Source organism: Ammospiza nelsoni, chromosome 14, assembly GCF_027579445.1.
Source record: "Ammospiza nelsoni isolate bAmmNel1 chromosome 14, bAmmNel1.pri, whole genome shotgun sequence".
Lineage (NCBI taxonomy): Eukaryota > Metazoa > Chordata > Aves > Passeriformes > Passerellidae > Ammospiza > Ammospiza nelsoni.
The window spans coordinates 2,630,114-2,648,901 of NC_080646.1; the positions used below are offsets into that span (position 1 = coordinate 2,630,114).

The 18,788-nt window shown below is 48.3% G+C and overlaps 1 protein-coding gene across 1 annotated transcript in view; it reads left to right on the plus strand.

The window, feature by feature from the left end:
• Positions 1-18,788, plus strand: part of IGDCC3 (immunoglobulin superfamily DCC subclass member 3) — a 94,553-nt gene that overhangs the window by 71,141 nt on the left and 4,624 nt on the right. Inside the window, exons 7-9 of the mRNA XM_059482328.1 lie at positions 6,421-6,586; positions 15,337-15,584; positions 16,122-16,286. Of these exons, the coding sequence (XP_059338311.1) occupies positions 6,421-6,586; positions 15,337-15,584; positions 16,122-16,286 (579 nt within the window). The remainder of the gene's footprint in view (positions 1-6,420; positions 6,587-15,336; positions 15,585-16,121; positions 16,287-18,788) is intronic.

Consider the following 18,788-nt stretch of genomic DNA (forward strand, 5'->3'; position numbering starts at 1 on the left):
GAACCTTTCTGCTGCTGATGGGGAAAGTGCCCTGCTCCAGCCCTGATGCTCACCCTGCTCCAGCCCTGGTGTCCCCGGCAGATCGCGGGAGTCGCAGGCGGTGATCCCGGAGGAGCAGTGTGGAAAGGGGTAGAAAGGGCTGCCTGTGCCTCCCAAGCCCCAGGTGCTGATCAGACAATGAGACAAGGTGAAAACTCACTGTTTCTATTGCTCTTGGATTTCTGGGGGAGCCGTGCAATGAGGGGACCTCCCAGCTGGCACAGCTATGAATCCCCTTATTAAGAAACACCAACCCCAGCATTAAAAGCAACCTCTCTGTACTGATACAAACCCTTTAGAGCTGCTGCAGGACAGCTCTGCACATAGTGCATGTAGGAGAGGTCTCCTAAGCCCAAATGCCAAGCTGATGTCCAGGAGACAGGGAAACAGACCCAAAACAATTTACTTGGAAAATCAATGAAGTTTTAAAAATTCAGCTATTGAATATGGTTGGCTGCACTTGTTAGCAACTGAATGAGAGGGTGAAAGGTAGCACAACTTCTCATTACTACAGATAGCAGTTTTTAGTCTTTTTGGAGATTTGAGCATCAGCTCTTGAGCAACTGGTCTAGTGCTGGAGTTCAACTGATGTAGAATTACTGTGAATTTTCTCCTGGCAAGCCACGATGAGAATTTGTCCCTAAAATGTCCCTCACAGGGCCATAGAAGCCCAGTCTTTCTGTGGAAGCAGGATGCTCCTGCATTCAGCATCAGCAGAGAAGCTGGCAGTGGTGTGGAGAAGTGTGGCCAGTGTGTCCTTGGAGTAACCCTTAGACAGGACCTGCAGTGTCCAGGACCCCAACTTGTATTGCCCACCCTTAAAATGCTTCATGTTTTTTAGGGGAATGTTCCCCAAGCAGGGTAGGGGCAGACCCTGGCCAGGCAACTGAGCTCATCCCAGGTTTGCTCACTCTCCCTCTGGAAGCAGTTTTTCCTGCCTCTGCATCTCATTTTGCCTGAATTTTCCAGCTGAGAGGTACAAATGATTGCTGTTCAGGTTCATCTGGGAAGAAAACAGTGATAATGACTGACATGGGAGACTGTGGGTTTTATCTTTGTCAAGATGTCAGCGATGCAAATTACATCCGTAAAGAGAAGAAAAGCAAAGAGCGGGCTATCAAAAGCCTGGTTGGAGAGGAAGTTAGCACAGGGCTAGGACAATACGGCATCCTCAAAGCACACCAGGCCAGGTACTTGCTGCCTTTATGCAGGGGCCCTTGAAGTGCCTAGAGGCACAAATTAACTTGCCCCAGTCTTTTGAAGGCGGGACGTTTTATAGGTGGGAAACTGTAGGAGAAAAGGCGATGTTTCCTGTTGTAAGGCAAGGAGTTAGCAGGAGGCTGGAACTGAGACCACGTCCTCCCTCCTGCTGCCAGCAGTGGTCCTTGTCCCATCCAACAGTTTCATGGGCACAGGTGTCCCAACACAGGGCTCTGCTCTTCCTCCAGCAATAATGTCCTTTCCACTGCAGATTTTCCTTCAGATTATTATCTTCCTGGGAATTCCTCCTCCCTCCAGAGGAGAAGGCGTCAATCCCCCACTCCTTCCCTCCCTACCCTCCCTTGGCCATTTAGGCTCCTTTGATCTCTTTTGTAAGGTTCTCACACAAGAAAGTTTCCATTTTCCCTTCAGATCCCAGCGCAGCCATTTGAATATTGCTTTGTGCTGGGCTTCCAATGAAAGTCTCACGGGGGGAGTTGTCGAAGGGCCGAATGCGGCGCCGACTGAAGCCAAGGATGTGCGTGTGTGTGAGGCGAGGGAAGAGCAGGCTTCAGTGGCAAGGGAAAAAATATATCAAAGCACTTTCTCTCTACCTCCTGTGCAATCTTTTGTGCTTTATTATGTGTTTGGTGTCATAACAAACTGATGGGCTGTGAATGGCCAGATGGTCACCAGTGTTCTCCACTCCACGCTTCATTTCCTCCTGAAAGCTATGCAGAAAAATGAGATCCCATCTCATAAATGAGGGCCCATCTTAAGGACATGGGTTTGAAGGCTCTGCTGACAATGCCTGCCTTGTTTGCCTTGCTTGCTGTTGGCAGGACTGGCCAGCGCTCCTTGGTCCAGCAGATCCGGCAACCGCTGCGCTTCCTGATGTTTCTTCCATCGTTCTTGCTCGCTGCCATCACAAGCCTTGGCTGGGGCTGGAATTCAGCAGCACATGTATTGCAGATGCTGTGGTTTAGGCTTGGCTCTGTGGTACTTGGTTTGTCCTTGAGTTTAGCCCTGAATTCATTCTGCAAACCAGCTTCAGTATGTGCTGTGTGAGTCAGTGTCCCCCATGGAGCAGTTCCCTTCCTGTCCACATTTTCCTTCTCAAGAAAAGCCACCACACAGGGACAGGTGGGCACTCAAATCTTGTCAGGATGCTGGAGTGAGCTGGGGTGTCTGATCCCTGTGGACCATTCTTCCAGGACCACACTTGTGGGTGACATGGGAACATAACCTGCTGCCCTGGAGCTCCAGCCTGCACCTTGCTGGGACAAGAATTTCATGAGGGCTGAAAGGCAGGCTCCATGACAGCCTCCTTGAGGGTCCTCTGCCTGTTTTCCAGGGGACATGGGCACAGTTTCCATCTTTGGCCCTTCCAGTCCCATCACTGCTGCTGTAAGTTATTCAAGTAAATATCTGAGTATCCCCTGGAGTGAAGAGAGAGAAGCCAAGTGAGCAGCAATTGTCTTAAATCTCCTGTCACCATTTGCTGTGCTTGAGTGACTTCCCCATTGACCTGACTTCTCCTTTATACCCTTACTGTGGGTGCCAGGAGCCTAATTTATGAGGTTTTGTTATTTCCATGTTATTCTTCATTCGCTTCACCCCAGCCTCCCTTCCCAACCCTGCCACTCCGTCAACTTGAGAATTAATGACACTTCGTACTGGGATGCAAGAGGCACGGGTTGGTCTGGCACCAGAGCATTGGCTGTCACTGCTCCCTTAACCTTAGGATCTTCTCAGTGATCCTTGGGACCTTCTGTGAGCCATCAGGCACTGCCATAAGCACCACACCACAACCTCACAGCAAGACAGCAAAGCTCCCTGATATCTTGGGGGACACACTGGTTGCTGGTCCCTGCTGGCTTTTCCCAAAAGAGATGGAGCTCATTGGGATCTCCTGTTAGAAGCTGCTGTTGCAGTGCATCTCCATGCTATCGCAGTTTGCTGAGCACAGTAAAAGCTACTGAATCACTTTGTTAATGATTCTGGGGGTGGTATTAAGTGTTATTGCTTTTTGATACCAATGTCATGCTTTAAATATTCATTAAAAATGCATGATCCCCTCCCTCCCATTAAGTCCTGAATAATCAATGCTCTGGTTTCGTCATACTTCACAAGCCAGGGCTGGATCCTGCCCACTCCTCCTTGCCACGTTTGAATCCTCTGCTCTTAACAGTGATCTCTATTAGTATCTTTATTAAATCTTAATGGAGGACTGAGAAACACTTGCTCTGGCTGCCTGTGATGGCCTTTTGGCACGTAGTATGGAAGGGGCAGAGGTGTTCAGGCCACTGCGTCTCCATGCAGGGTGGAATGGACCCTGGCAAGATGCTCTGTTAATTATGAGCGATGAGGGTGAAGGGCTGGCTGTGGGCAGGGCTTGGCTGAAGACAAGGCTGGCAGTCAGCAGGGTTGGCTCCTGCTCCTTCCCCACTAACCCAGGCATATTCTTGGATCCTGTCAAAATTGTTTGGAAGGGCAGGGGAGAGGACCTGGGAGAGGAGAGGAGATGGTTTTCTGCCCAGGAAAGGAGCTATTTACCCTGAGACCACACACCAGCAGTTTCCTGAGGGCACCTTCCTCGGAGCACTGGTTATGAACACAGGTTGGGTGCATCCTGGTCCAGGTAGCAGAGGGACACCCTCTCAATCCATGTTCTCTAAACTCCATCTGTTCCCAGACCATGTCCTCTAACTCCATGGGTTTCTGTTTTCACCTGGGCCATTTTGGTACTACAACTTCACATTGAGACCTCAACAGGACAGAGCAATATCTGGGGAAAGCCAGGAAGAGCAGAACAGCGGAAGGGCAATCTATGTCTTGCGGTGAGGGATGCCATGGAACAGGGGACAGCTCGGCACAGCAGAGGCGGGATCTTGCTCCCCAGAGAGTTAAAGTAAGTTAGGCAGGGGCTGGGGTTGTGTTTAGCAAGGCTGCAAAGAGAAGGGATGGCAGAGGGGAGCAGGGACCCGAGGCACCCACGGGCCATGGCACCAAGCAGCGTGACTGGCGCCGAGCCAGCGGCCGCAGCTGTGCGTTCGTTAACCCGAGTCACACGCGACCCCCTCCAATTACTGCCTCTTGACACAGGCTAATAAGGGAGGATAAGGAGAGCCGGCGGCTCCACAAGGGTTATGCCGGATGCTTCTTTCCATATTTCAACTTTGTTTCTGCTGAACAAACGGTGGGTTTGAGATTTGATGAAGCGAGCGGGAGGCAGAGGCAAAGAGCCAAGAGGATCTTTAATGAAGCTGCAGCGAGGAACTGGAAGGTGGCTGTGCCCTTCCTTGGCATCGTGGGTTTGCACCTGCGAGTGCTGCGGGTGCAGCTCGGCAGCCCAGATGAAAGCAGGGAGGTGCACAGCCACTTGCAAAATAATTGCTCCTGCAAAACTGCGCCAGCACAAAGCGGGGGGCAGGAGGCTGAGGAAAATCAAGTCTCTAATGCTCTCACTGTACACCACAAAGGGGCCATTCATGGCAGGGATGAGGGGTTTTCCCCCTGTTTATCCTTGCTTCCAACTTTTATTGAACCCATCCTGAGTTTTGTTTTAATCTGTAAGTCTAGAGCAAAAACACAGAAGGGAAGTAAAAGGGCAAGAGATTGATTGGCACATGGGGAAGTTTAGCAGGAGGTTCTGGAAGTACGTGTCCATTGGGTTGCTGGGATCAGGTTCATTAGTGGAGCCGAGCGCTGACAGCGGTGGCCTGACAATAAACTCTGCTGGCGGATACCCTGTACCTGTAACGTAAGTCAGACCTGCCATGCTCCACTTCCCTCTGATTATTAAAAATGAAGGAGGGGGCTCCTTCAAGGGGGATAGGCTATGCAATGAATTCTTCTGTCTTCCTGCTTGGAGGACTTAGAATCTGCACAACTGGACTTTTACTCGCACACAAGCGCCTGTCCCTGCAGTTTGGCCGTGTTACCTCTTCCCTTACTGGCACACAGCTGAGAAAGACCTTTATCCCCGCAAAATGCTGCAGGAAACCCCAAGGGATGTTTTGGCCATGCTCAACTCTTGCATCCCCACCTGCAGCCTGGCCACTCCTCAGTATATTTCTCTAGACCAGTTTGCTCCCTTCTCCAATCCCTACATCTCTGTTTGTGGTACAGCCACCAACCCCAGGCTTAGAAAATGCCAGTGAGCGGCTCTGGATGCGTCTCCCTTGATAATCTTTCTTTTGTCAAAAAAATTTAATGTCAGCCATCCGTTATGTGATGTTAGTCAGTAAATTTATTATGGAGCTGTGCCTCTTATCTGTTTGTCTTCATTGTGTCTGCTGCCGGTTCCACCTGATTTTAGGTTTCAGTAGCAACATGCAGTATATTTATCACTTTGCCCTTTGAAGCAGAACTGCTTGAATAATCTCACCTATTTGGCAGTGTCTGTCAGGCCCTGCTTTCTGTAGGCTGAAATGGTGGTTTATTCTGATAAATTATTTTAAATCTAATTTGAGCTGCTGGAAGGAAGAGATCGCTTTCTGTTTAAAAATGTTACTGCCAAAGGTGAAAACATTTGGTGGCAAGGTGAGCAGCAGTTACAGGCATGGTGTAGTCTTCTGCAAGGCTTGGCAGGACCCCAGAAGTCCCAGGCTGAAGATCTGGAGACAAAAGGTTCCCTAATCTGCTGACAGGAAAAATTGGCAGCAAATCTGATATTTACTGCAGAGAGAACATCCTGCCAGATTGCTGTATGATATCCATACATTTCTTTCCATTTCAAGCAGTTTGCTAAAGCCATTCAGGTCCTTTAGACACAGCCAGGGTGTTGGTTGAGCTCTGCTGTTGAGCAAACAGCACATCTCCCGAGCTGCAGCACGGGGGTCGCTTTCCCTGGGAGACCAGGGAGAGGTGAAGGAGCTTAAACCTTGGTCCTGTTTGCCTGAACTCTGCAGGACTCATCTCAGCTTTCAGTCACTTCTGATCCGGCCTTCAGGTGCCTCCTGTGAAGCCATGACTGTCAGGGTGGGCAACCAAAAGGCAGTTTTGCATTGCTTACAGACACACCATCCAAACCAGGGTTATCTGCTGCCTGTGCTGTGGGCTGGACAAGTATTCCACGTTCTGGGGCAGACAAGGCTTATTGACGAGGTGGTTTTTTGTACCAGGATAAAGTGGGATCATCAGGACTTTTCTCACCCTCTTTCTCCTTCCTCCTCTCAGCCCCAGCAGAGTTTGTGCAGCATCCCCAGTCCATTTCCAGACCCGTGGGGACTACTGCCATCTTCACATGCGTGGCCCAAGGGGAACCCCCTCCCCAGATCACGTGGCTGAGGAACGGGCAGATCCTGGAGACGAGCGACCACATCAAGCTGAAGAACAACAACAGGTAGGTCCTGGTGCACTGGGCTCTGGCACTGCTGTAGAAATGGGAGTGGGAGAGATGCTGGATTGCTTTCTATATAGCAAAGAGCCGATGGGAAGGTGGCAGTGTTCTGAAGCAGATCTGTGAATTCAACTTGGGCTTTGATAAACTAAAGCACTGTTCCAGTCCTGCTGGCTGCACCTTACAGTATTACAGTTTGGTGCTCCATGAATTTTTGTGCCAGGACATCAGCATTAGACTTTGACTGTTGATGCAGGAACCCAGGAAAAGTTTTTCTTTTGTCCTGATTATCATCTGGGTATTTCTGGAAGGGCTAAATGTTGTTCCTGGAGCTGACAGGGACCACATAGACTCTTCAGTGGAGGAACTGTGCTTTAATGCCTGAACATTGACCTTCCTGGGCATGCAAATGCAAATATATTAGAAATAATATTTGTGTGGAGCCTGACTTTCACTAAATTTTAGCCTTTTATCTCACCAGGGAAGAGTGTGTTCTCTGAGTACTAAATAACTGCATTTTCCTGTGAGGGGATGGGGATGTTTGTACTGAGGAAATGATGTACTTAGTGTGAAAATTACCACTCAACAATGTAGTTTCTATGGAAATAGCATGAAAAAATATACTACAAAATAATAGCACCTGTATTGTAAAGCTGATGTATTGGTAGAGGTTTGTACTCTGTGGTGTCATAGAGCTGCTCTCTATATTAACAAATGTGTCTCAGGAAAGCAACCACCCAGCCTCACTGGAGGGTCTGTACCTTCAGTTTTGACAGTTGGGAAGTGCTGTGCAGGCACCATGGCTTGTTCCTCAAGGGACAGGAGTGAGTTTATTTTTCTGAGTGTCTGTATAATGTGGCTTTTTGTTGTCTTGTTTGAAGGGTTTTAAAGCTTTGTTACATGAGTGATGGAAGGATGTGTGATGCAAGAAGGATAAGGTGTGAGTGGTAATAAAACCATCTCAATCAGCAGAGGTTTTCTCCAAACTGAAAGTTATTAGAGCTTCAAAAAACTTTGTATGTGCACACACAGATGACACTCAGCTCAGGCATGTGGTCTTCTACTTCATGGCATGGCTTTCTGAGGCACGTCTGCCCTTTGTGGTATGAACAGAGCAGAAGGGGTAGGAGGGAACTTAGTGCATCCCTTTTTGTTGATGAGGAAGTGAAGTCAAAAGCGATGAAGTGATCGTTAAATCCATGGCAAAAGTGACACTGAATCCAGCTCTGCGTCTTGCTCAGTTGTTTTCCCTGTGAAATCATTCCTCTTCACTTGAGGAGAGCAGGAGTCAGGTCTTTGGTCATGGTCACATCTCCTGGCCAGGTCCCTGTGCCTGGAGCTGTGCTACTCATGCCCATGAACTGCAACTTGGTGAACATCTCTGTAATCGTTTTCTTATGGGAATCATTTAATGCAATTTAGCATCAGTATTTTCCACAGCAAGCTGAATGAACAGATTTCAGCATCTGGCACAGGCTGAGGGAGCTCAGCCCGTTCCTGGGGCTCACCTGACACGTGGCATCTTCTCAAGATATAGTAATGTGATTGTAAAGCTGAGCCCTCAGGCTGTTGTACTCAACAGTGTTGAACTTTTGTTGTCTTCCACACTAGTCTTGGTCGGCTCCAACCTCCAGCTCCAGGCAAGTGGCCACGCCTGGTGGTTTCCAAAGCTGTCAGTCTGAAAATGCCCTCACTGGTGCAGCAGGGCTGGGAGCTCCAAGACACGGAGGAGACACATCAATGGATGATTTTTTACCTGAGCTTTTTCAAGTTTGCCCTTGTTTTACTCTCATGGGCATAACTAAGTGCTGTAACCCACTTAGTTCCAGGCAGAATCAGTTTGTGGTTATGTCTTGGATTTATCAGTCTGTTGCGCTTGGAAAATATTTGTCTGTGTAAAGATGGATCTCGAATACACTAGTGATGAAGCTACTAAACTACAGCATGAGCTTTTTAATTAGATTACATGGTTTCCTAGAAAATTCATTTGGATTAAAACTCTGCTTAATATTGTCATAGAGGTCTGAATGCCCCCTAAGGGATTTTTAGGAAAAAAGCAGTAAATCATCCCAAAACATATCATGTGCTAATTGATTGCAAAATGTGTCATTGGGAGCAACTTCATTTTTGTAAATTAGCGCAGCCAAAAGCAAGGTTCAGACCTGCAGAAGATGGTGTTTGAGATACTGCTCTATTCCTGCAAGCTTGGGGCCCTGTGGGCAGCAGCACAAACCCACAGCCAATGGATCTGTTGCTTCCCAAAGCTGTGAAGGGCCCTTTTGCATCTGCCTCACCCCACACTGTCACTCATATGCAGTAACTGCAAATCCAAGGACAGCATACCCTACAAGGTGAGGGGACTCCAAAAACCCTTCATTGCTGGGCTGCAGCTTCAGGACTGGATTCACTGGAGATTGGATGTGACTGCTGGTACAACATCAGACATTCACTTGCTAAGCAACTTCCAGGCTTTCAGCACAGTAAAATCAGCCTCACGGGCTGCATCCAATAAATATCTCATCCCTCGTGGTCCCTCAGATGTGAATTCCCATCACCTGATGTGTTGACGGTTTCTGGGCACATTAGCATTAAAGATCAGCCTTCTGCTGTGCCCTCTCCAGAGGTGGTTGTTATGTTTTGAAAATGCCAGCTGTGTGGGAACAAAATAGCCAATCGATGATTAGCAAAAATCAAAAGCAGTTCTGGGATAGCGGATAATTGTTAATGAAAAATGCATGAAGGCTCAGGCATAGGGAATTGTGGGCTTTTCCATTAAAAGCTGTGAATAAAAATGACTGAAGGAGCTGACGATGGGGCTGCCTTGCCATGCAGCCCCTGGGCTGGGGATGCAGCCGATTGCTGTCAGGATGAGGGGCTGAGCCAAGCTCTCTGAGGGAAAAGCTGATGGAGCCTTATGGTCTTTGGTAGAGCCATCCCTGGGTCCAGCAGTGGCAGTCTGTCCTTCCATGCTGATCAGAGATGCCCATGTTGCTCCCAGAGTGATTCTGATAGATCATGATCCAAATGCCTGAGAGGTATAAAAGGAAGTTCTAGCAAAATTCCTCACCAGCCCATCCCAGAAATGGAGTACTGCTGCAGAAGGAAGGTGTGGTTACTGGCCAAGTTGGGCTTGTGTAAAATTAATTTACACATGGGCTTGTGTAAAATTATGTTTCTAGGTTATTACTTCAAAATTTACAAGGAAGCATGAAATAGCCTCCAAATTACCACTGTGAAAGGTTTATTGCTTTTCTTACTTTGACCCAATCAGGTTCAGGGGGGTAATTTTCAGGCTGGAAGTGTATCACACTATGGGGTTTATATTGCCATAATAGCAAGGAACAAAGGCCAACATCTTCAGAGAAGGCAGGCTCTCTAAATATTGATTTTCCAAGAAGATTATATTTACAAATTGTAATTAAGGGACTTCATTTGTTCCACCGGAAAAAGGCTTTGTTAGAATTTGGGCTCAGGTGGCATTCGCTCTGCTTGGTGACCTTTGTAAATTCTTCCTCACTGTTTTGCCCTTGGTTTAGTGCTCTGGAAATGTCTCACTTCCAGGGCCATGAATGTTCAAGGCTCATCGGGGGAAATACTCCTTCATAAATAAACATCAGGACAACTTTGCTCTTCTTGCACTTCTCGTGCTGTTAAATCCCAGTGCAGAAACAGAGAGGGGCCTTCAAGCACAAACATCCCAGCACCTGGGACCTGACAGCCCTTCTGGTACCAAACCCAGGGAAACCAGAGGCTGTCATTCCAAAGGTGGCTTTTTTCTGTAAACCCCACATTAGCTGGGTGTGGAAAGGTGCAGATGGGTTTGTACATCCCTTCATGGTGCACTCTCCCTACAGACACTTCAATTTGTACGGTTTTGGACCACATAAGGGAGGACAGACAAGCCTGCAGTTCCTTATGCCACGAGTTTGAAGATGGTTGTGATTGAGGGGAGAGTGCTCTGTAGCAAATCATATTTCAGTTCCCAGAAGCATGACAAATAAGTATGTGGAGGATGGGGATGTGAACCCGCTGCTCCTGATTTAAACATAATTTATGGGTTTGACTTTGGAAGACACGTGGAAATGGCCTTTGCAAGGAGGATGGCTGCACAGATGCACAAAGCCGTCTAAGCAGTGTGGAATCAGCGTGATCCCTGCACCAAGCAGGGATCCTGTGCTGGGATCACACAGCCATATCCCACAAAAAGGGCCTGCAGCAGCCCTGGATCAGCCAACGGCAACAGGCATCAGCATCTCCTTCTCATGTGGCTGTGATTATTTTGCTACCAAGTTGCCTGTGTAATTTCTCTGTGTGCTGCTCCACTGAGCTGCTCTTGAAGTGCATTGAATCAGGAGTTAGTGTTTGTTCCAGCTGTTGCACACAGCAAAATCCATCAGCAGAAAATGGTCCTTACATGGGAGGCTTTGAGGCAAGACTGAGCCCATAGTGGTGTAGCCTAAAATTAGTCTCCCCTAAATAAGGCTGGGTCTTTTTCTGCTTCAGTATCTGTGCTGCTTGCTTGGGAAAAGTTTGGGGGACTTTCAGTTTAGCAGCAGAGAGCTCTCACAGGTGTCTGCACTTGCAGTCCTACTAATACAGGCTCTGCCCTTCCTTCCAGTAGCTTTTTCTGAGATATTTTGTGCTTCCTCATGGTCTTGAAGATGTAAAGGCTTCTCTGCTTCCTGGGGCAGGATTCAGTTAAGTCTGTGATTGTACCCTTTGGCTCATTTAAACAGACTGTGTGGCTGGGACCAGCAACAGCCTTCCAGAAGCTGCTCTTGGATGAGTCTGAAATCACAAGACTGGGCTGGGATCCTGGCCAGTGAACTGCAGTACCTGCAAAATAGAAATGAGTCCTTCTGCATAACCCAACCCAATTTCACCTAGGATGTTCTGTTTGATATTTAATGTCTGGATGTGTAAGAATATGTGTAGAATATATAGAATAGAAGGCTGGAATGATATGCAGTGTTTGCTTAGTGTCACTTTTCAAGTTTAGCACCTTAATTTCCGGTGTGAAAGGCAACCTTCAGAATACAGGGGATTTCTGCAAAGCTGGGGGCGGGTAAAGGCTCCTTCCCAGTGTGGTACAGGCCAGCAGCCCAGGAACAGATCATTCAATGCAGCACAGCACAACACAGGTCATGACAAACAGCCAGAGCAGGGATGGGGCATCTGAATGTGGCACTAGTGGCTTTCTGTATCTGCTGGCACTCAGAATGCTGTCCCTGCTAGCCACAGCCTGCTCTCTGCATTAATTTCATCACACACCCTCCTTTGTGCGCCTGTGCGCACGCGGGCTGATGCCCTCCCAGATGGGCCCCTCTCCTTTGTGCTCCTGAATCGATGAAGAGCCTTCCTTCAGTTCGCAGACTTTTTCAGAGGAGCCTTTGGAAAGCCGATCTCCGGTCAGCGGCCTGGACCCCTGACCCGAGCCAGATCAGTCATCCTGATTGCCTATGAACTGGGGAGACAGCTTGGGAATACTGTGGCTTTCGAGCAGCGGAGGCCTCTCGTTTCAGCTCAGCCGGGTGTGAATCTGCAGCAGCTCCTCTCCCCACTTCCATCAATGCCTGTCAGGGCATTGTGTGGGGATGTGATGGAGCCCTCGGCTCGCCGAGCGGCTCTGGTGACCAGCAGAAAGCCTTCTGGCATCTCGCCTCATCTGACGTGCTCGCGGCGCTGCCAGTCTGGCACTCGCGGGAAAGTTTTCCAGCAGCAGATGTCCCAAAGTGACAGATTTTTTCCGTGTTGACGGGAGGAAATAAAAGGACACTGCATATTTCAGATGGTTGATGCACAGAGACGCTCTGCGCCTTCTCACACGGCAACTACAGATCTTCCTTTTGTTAGAGCTTTCTTAAAAAAAAAGAAAAGACAAAAAGCAGCAAAACCTGGACTGAACACTGGCCCTGCTGCACTGCATCCTCCACATGGGAGGTGATTCTCATGGAGCTGGTGTTTAGATGCTGGGCATTCTGTTCACCAGTTTGTCCATGCTCTCACAGCCAAAAATCCAGCTGTTTTAGTGTCCTGTTACCTGTGTATCATTGACGTGGGCCCCAGGTAACGGATGGCCAAGGCTCTCATTGCACAGCACATCCAAACACAGCCAAGGAAATCTCAATGAAAATGAACTTTTTAAGCCTGAAGCAAATTTCCAGCTATGTGCCATGCCAACTTCCCAGAAAATACTATTTATTTCTTTTGACTTGACTGTTCATGACAGAGACTCTGCTCAGCTCCAGGTCCCAGTGGCCAAGTGCCATCCTTCCAGGACCACTGGCATCCTTCACATCATCTGTGTCCTACATGAAGAGCTTTGCTCACCCCCAAATCCTCCCAGGAGAGAGGAGTCTCTGGCCCCAGAATCACAGCACTGCCATCAGGCTCCTTGCACTGCTTTTCAGCATAGCTCCCCTCTTCCTCCCTCCTTTCACATCTTCCTCTCTCTAAGCAGAGCAAGTAAATGCACCTGGAGGCAGCGGAGCCTAAATACCCCTTGGTCCAGATCTGCTTTGTGCTTGGGAAGCTTAAGGCTGCTCTTGGTCCGTGTGGCAGCCCAGCCTGGCTGCTCTGGGTGCCCAGATGCACAGCAGCCACATGGAAATAATCCCTGCATTGACGGGGCAGAAGGAAGTGCTGCTGCTCCTTCCACACATCTGCTTTGTGCAGGGCTGGGAGTGCAGCTCTGGGATGGCGTAATTCTGCCTTCTGCCATCTGTCCTCACAGGAGTCAGCCCTTGTTGACACAGCTGAGCCACACATCGGGTCCTTCCTCCCCAAGCCCTCTCCCAGCTCTGCCTTTCTCCTTCCATTTAATCAGATACGTTGAGTCCGTGGCTATGAGAGGAGCTTAGGGCTGATTCTCGAAAATCACCATATCAGCTGAAACCATCACATTTGATATTCCATTTACAATGTTTCCAAGGAAACAAAGGCACAGGACATAAATAGATGACTGTTAAACATTTGCTCACTCACCATGGCCCCCGATAATTTGCAAGGCAGAAATAGGAATGTTAAATCAACAGCAATAATAAATTTTAATATATGAAGACCAATATTTTGCTGCAATTAGAAGAAGCATTTGTTCTGACATACAGGCAGGCAGTGGCAGGTTATTTATAATTTCCACTTCCAATGTTCAGTTTTTCATTTACATAAAAGGCAGCTTTGATTGCGATTCCCAAAAAGCCTTGAAGTGTCCCCTGCATCAGCAGGGATGCTTTGGATTTACTCATGTGCAGTCAAGTTCCAGGTCCACCTAGAATTCACTGCAGGAGAAGAAAGTAATTTGTTTCTCCTTAGAAGCAAGTAGTGGATGTGGATTTAATTAGGTTTCAGTCATTTCTTATAGAAAAGTAAGAAAAAGCTCATGTGAGCTTCTGAAGTTTTCCCAGGGATGTCCTGTGTGTGAGAACACCCTCCCAGGACCAAAGGCATTGTTGGCAGATTTTACCATAACCTGAGCTGTTGCCTCAGAGTTTGGTAAAAGAACATCTCCCGTGTTAAATCTGCCTTTCCAAACTCAGAGCTGTACCCACTGGTGACAGTGACCATGCCATGCCTTAGAAGGGGGATACACTTGATATTTATTTATATAGGAAGCCTTGTGTCTGATGGATTCACATCCTGAATCATGTTGTTCCTGGCTTGGCTTGGAGTGGAGCTTTCATTGATGGGTCCCTTTTTGTGAGCAGCTGTTATTGAGAAAAGCTGCTTTGCATGTTCAAATGGCAAGACAGAGCTTATATGGCACACAATTATTTCTGAGTCAGTAGTCACTGGTGTTGTTTTAAAGATATTGGGTGGTGCAACTTTTGAGCTGGCCCTGAACTTGCTCCAGTTGTCCACAGCCATTGCTGGAGGGTCCTGCAGTGCAGAAATGGACTCCAGTTCATGTGGCCACATGTACAAAGACTCTGGATGTCCTTGTGCAGAGATGGGCACCATGCTCAGGAATGTGCTCATTTGGGAAGCTGGTACATGGCTGGCTTTTCCCCCTCCTGTAGGGATGTTTTCCAAGGTAGTCAGTGCCTGTCCTTTCTTGCATGGTGAAAACACCATCTAAACCTGATATGGAAGCCCCCAGGGGCAGGCTGGAAGAGCTGCTCTAGTTGTTTCCCTGGAAGGCAGCAAGGTTCACACACAGAGGTTCTGCAGACAAATGACTTGCTCATAAGCTTTGGCTTTTGGCTCATGGTGATGGTGTTTCTGGAAGTGCAGAAGAGGCAGCTGAGGCTATAACCCTGCTGGATAAATCATCTAATCCTGGTGTTACCCTTAGACAGCTCTAATGTGTTATAATGCAATTAGAGCATCACCAGAGGGCTTTCTGGCTGAGTTTGATTGGGCTTGGCTTAGCCTGGATGGGTCTCACTGGTGTGTACTGGAGATAAGCCAGTTAAAGCTGTTTTGGCTGTGTGAATGCACTTGCCACAGAGTTGGCTCTGTGGTGTGGCTGGGATCTTCCTGAACCCACACCTTTAGATCCTGCTGCTCCCTGTCCCACTCTGTGTCCACATCTGGCTATACCTGAACCACAGTATCTGCAGTCGAGACAGATAATCTGCCCAGTCACAGGGAATGACACATCCACCTCCTGGACTTCTCCTTCCCCAAAAGCACCAGCCCACAGCTTCCTGAAAGCTTTCTGTGGAAACAGAGGCTGTGGGATGCCCTGCCATGGGAGCCAGCACAGGGACCATGGCAGTCAGTGTGATGCTTGTCCCTCTCATGTCCCCACACAGCACTCTCTCCATCTATGGGATCAACCAGGCGGATGAAGCCATCTACCAGTGCCTGGCCGAGAACAGCGCGGGCTCCACGCAGGCCAGCGCCCGCCTCACTGTGCTGTGGGCTGATGGGCTGCCCAGCCCTCCTCAGAGCGTGAGGGCAGAGACTGTCTCTGCAACCACCATCCAGGTGTCCTGGGAAAAGCCTCTGCAGAACACCAAGGAGATCATTGGCTACGTGCTGCACATCCGGAAAGCTGCAGGTACAGTGCTACACCCACTGCCCTGAGCACCCTCAGCCCTCCTGTAATTCAGCTACACAGCCCACTGGGTAAAGCCAGGTCTGCACTGTAGTGGTCCATGCTGCCATCAGTGTTTTCCCTCACCTCCCAGTTTCTGAAGGGTAGAGCTGAGGCTGTAAATACACTGTAAATACCTGGAAATACTAAATATACCATTGTAATTATAAAAAGGGTGGAGAGGATGAAGCTGCATAGTCAAATCTTGTTGCCCATGTAGCTCTCTGGCAAAGCATGCAGAGATCAGAGAATCACAGAATGGTTTGGGTTGGAAGGGGCCTTAGGATCATCCAGTTCCAACCCCTGCCACAGGCAGGAACATCTTTCACTAGACCAGGTTGCTCAAAGCCCAACATTACCAGTTTCAATGGCCTTATGTAAGCAGAAATGTGTGTGAGCAGGTACATATCCACCCCAGGGACCAAACTGCTTAAAACATTTATTCTCTTTACCCGTTACAAAGCCTAACACCACTCAGTTCTCTCTCCCTTTGCATTTCAGACCCCGTAGAGATGGAGTACCAGGAGGCTGTTAGCAAGAGCACCTTCCAGCAGCTAGTGACTGATCTGGAGCCCTCGACCAGCTACAGCTTTTACATAAAGGCTTACACCTCGCGGGGTGCCAGCAAAGCCTCAGAAGTGACGGTGGTGAGCACGCTGGGGGAAGGTAAGGCACGCTTTGCGCAGGGACCCTCAGATGCCGACGCCCGCTGTGCGTAGCAGCAGCGCCGCTCACCCCGACACCGCCCCGCAGCGCTGTGCCACTGTAGCCTGTGGTGCTGCTGCTCCTTGTTCCTGCTGCTCCTCCTCCTCTGGGATATTGTGTAAAACTCACTTGTATCCTTGCAGGGGGGTTGACTGATTAAACACAGCATCGCATCTCCCAGCTGATGTTGTAGCAGGGGGTGAGTGCAAACCTGCCTGGCCTCATGCATTGCAGCTGCTCTGGGCTGTTCCTAAACTCCTTGCTACATGCAGACTTCCTGCTCAAGCAGCATCTCATCATCTTCCAGCAGCTCTGGTACTCACAGCTCTTACTTGATAAGTGCCACACTTGCAAAGATTTTATTATTTCTGCTCTATCCAGGGAAAATCACACTAGAGCTGAGCTGTCCTGACCTACAAATCTGTGCCCTGGAGCAGCTTTCTGTTTCAGTGGGAAGTTAGGGTGATCTCTAAGGCTTTTTTTCCCCTGACTTGGCCACCAGTTAGCTTCCCCAGTAAGACAGTGGGTGTTTTAATATAGCATCCTTGCACAAAGGTGCCAGGTAGAAACCACAGCCCCAGTGTGATATGTCAGTCAGAACTGGAAGAATGTTTTCCTAGAGACTCATCTATTTCTGAATCCTGGCTTGTCTCAGATATGGAGACTAATTTCCTAGGAATCATTCTTATGAACATTCAGTAATTATGAATTTCCAGCAGAGAGGGCCTTGGTGCGAGGATGCTATTTAGGATCAAATGGAAGTGTGTTGACTTCCAGGTGGGGGATCCAGTTCTCATTCTCTTCTCAGCCCTTGCAGACATTCATTACAGAATTTAAGCAAAAACACCAGTAAATCCTCGCCCGCTGGGTTGTTGCTCTGCGAGTTTATTTTCCTTGATACTCTACAGGGAATCAGTCACCCTTGGAGTTTGTTTTTCCTCACAATTTAGAGGCAGAAGGATGGGCTGAGGCAAAGCTTGAAACTCCCTGACCTGATGCTCCAAGTTCAGCCCCAGAAGCTACAAGCCAGCCATGCTCTACAGAGCTTGGTGACTCTGCAGAAGTCCACGTCAAGTGAGAGAGGACTTTTTGTCATTATTACCTTCAATTATGACAGGAATAGTTAGGTATCTGGTAATGGGATCATAAATTTCCTGGTTCTCTGAAGTTTAAGGTATCTCTGTCCTGGTATCCTTTTTAAAAAGGCTTGTCCTGTATAACAAAGCTTCAGGAATTAGCTCCCTGTCCTGGATAGACAAGCTGACTTGGTTCAGATCACTCAACCCCAGCCTATGTTTGCCTTGTAGGAAAGTAAGGAGATATTTACAAGCTGCAGCTCTGGCTTCATTTGTTCAGTTTTCTTCACTCGGGTGCCTGTTGCCTTTTGCTCACAGAGGAGAGAGCGGCTCAGAGACCCAGGGTCCAGTGGCTTTTGTCATCAAATTCAGGTTTCACTGCAGATTTGTCTCTTCTCATGGCCAAGCCATTTTACCCTGTGCCCTCCCAACATGCACAGGAGAGTTGAGTCCCCCCTGAGCTCGGGGAGCCCCTGGATCTGTGCTGACAGCTTCAGAAAAGGATGGATTTTCCAAGATGCTATATCCAGCAGCCAGGGACAGCTCAGTGGAGCCTTGGCAGCAGAGGTGCTGCCAGCTGGATGCTGATCTGGGTGACCATGTTATACTGGTATTGTTTGGAGCAGGAATATGAAATACTCTACAGAAAATAGAGGAACAGGGTTACTTTTGTCTTGGGGCCATCAGCTTCTCAGGGCTGGCAATACACTGAGAGGGCGCTTGCCTGAAGCCTCTGATGCTTTCTAGAGACACAGTGCTCCTTCCTTTGTGCCAGTGCTGATTTTGGATGGAAAGTAGAAGGGAAGATGCTGTAGAGAAGGGACTCGAGTGAACCTTGTCCTCCTCCATAAACCTCACTCTCTGGGAAGGCCCTTCTGCCTCCTCCCTGTCGTTCTCCTTTATGCCGTTTCACAAATGCCATGGTATTTTAAATCTCAAACGCTCTCTGCTTCTTTAAGCAGCACACACTCCTTGTTCTTGTCTTTTAATGCTTTTTAGGGTTTTCTCCAGGACTTTTTGACATTTTTCTAGGATGAAGACTGTTCCTTTAGTCATCTTCGGCTAAAGACGCCTTCAAGAAGAAAGTTGAAATGACCTGGGGAAAATTCCAAACAGCACGGAAGAGGAAAACAAGTTTCCCAGCCCTTAGCATGAGGGAGATGCCTCACTTATATTAGCTCCATATTATGTCTAATATCTACTTCTGTGAAGCACCTATCTGCTGGTAAATATATATGTATATATATATTTACACACAGACAGATATATTCCATTGTATACACAAATAAGTGTATACAATGGAATATATCTGTCTGTGTGTAAATATATCACATTATGAATATAATATATCACATTATAATATAATCACATTATGAACAGCACGTGC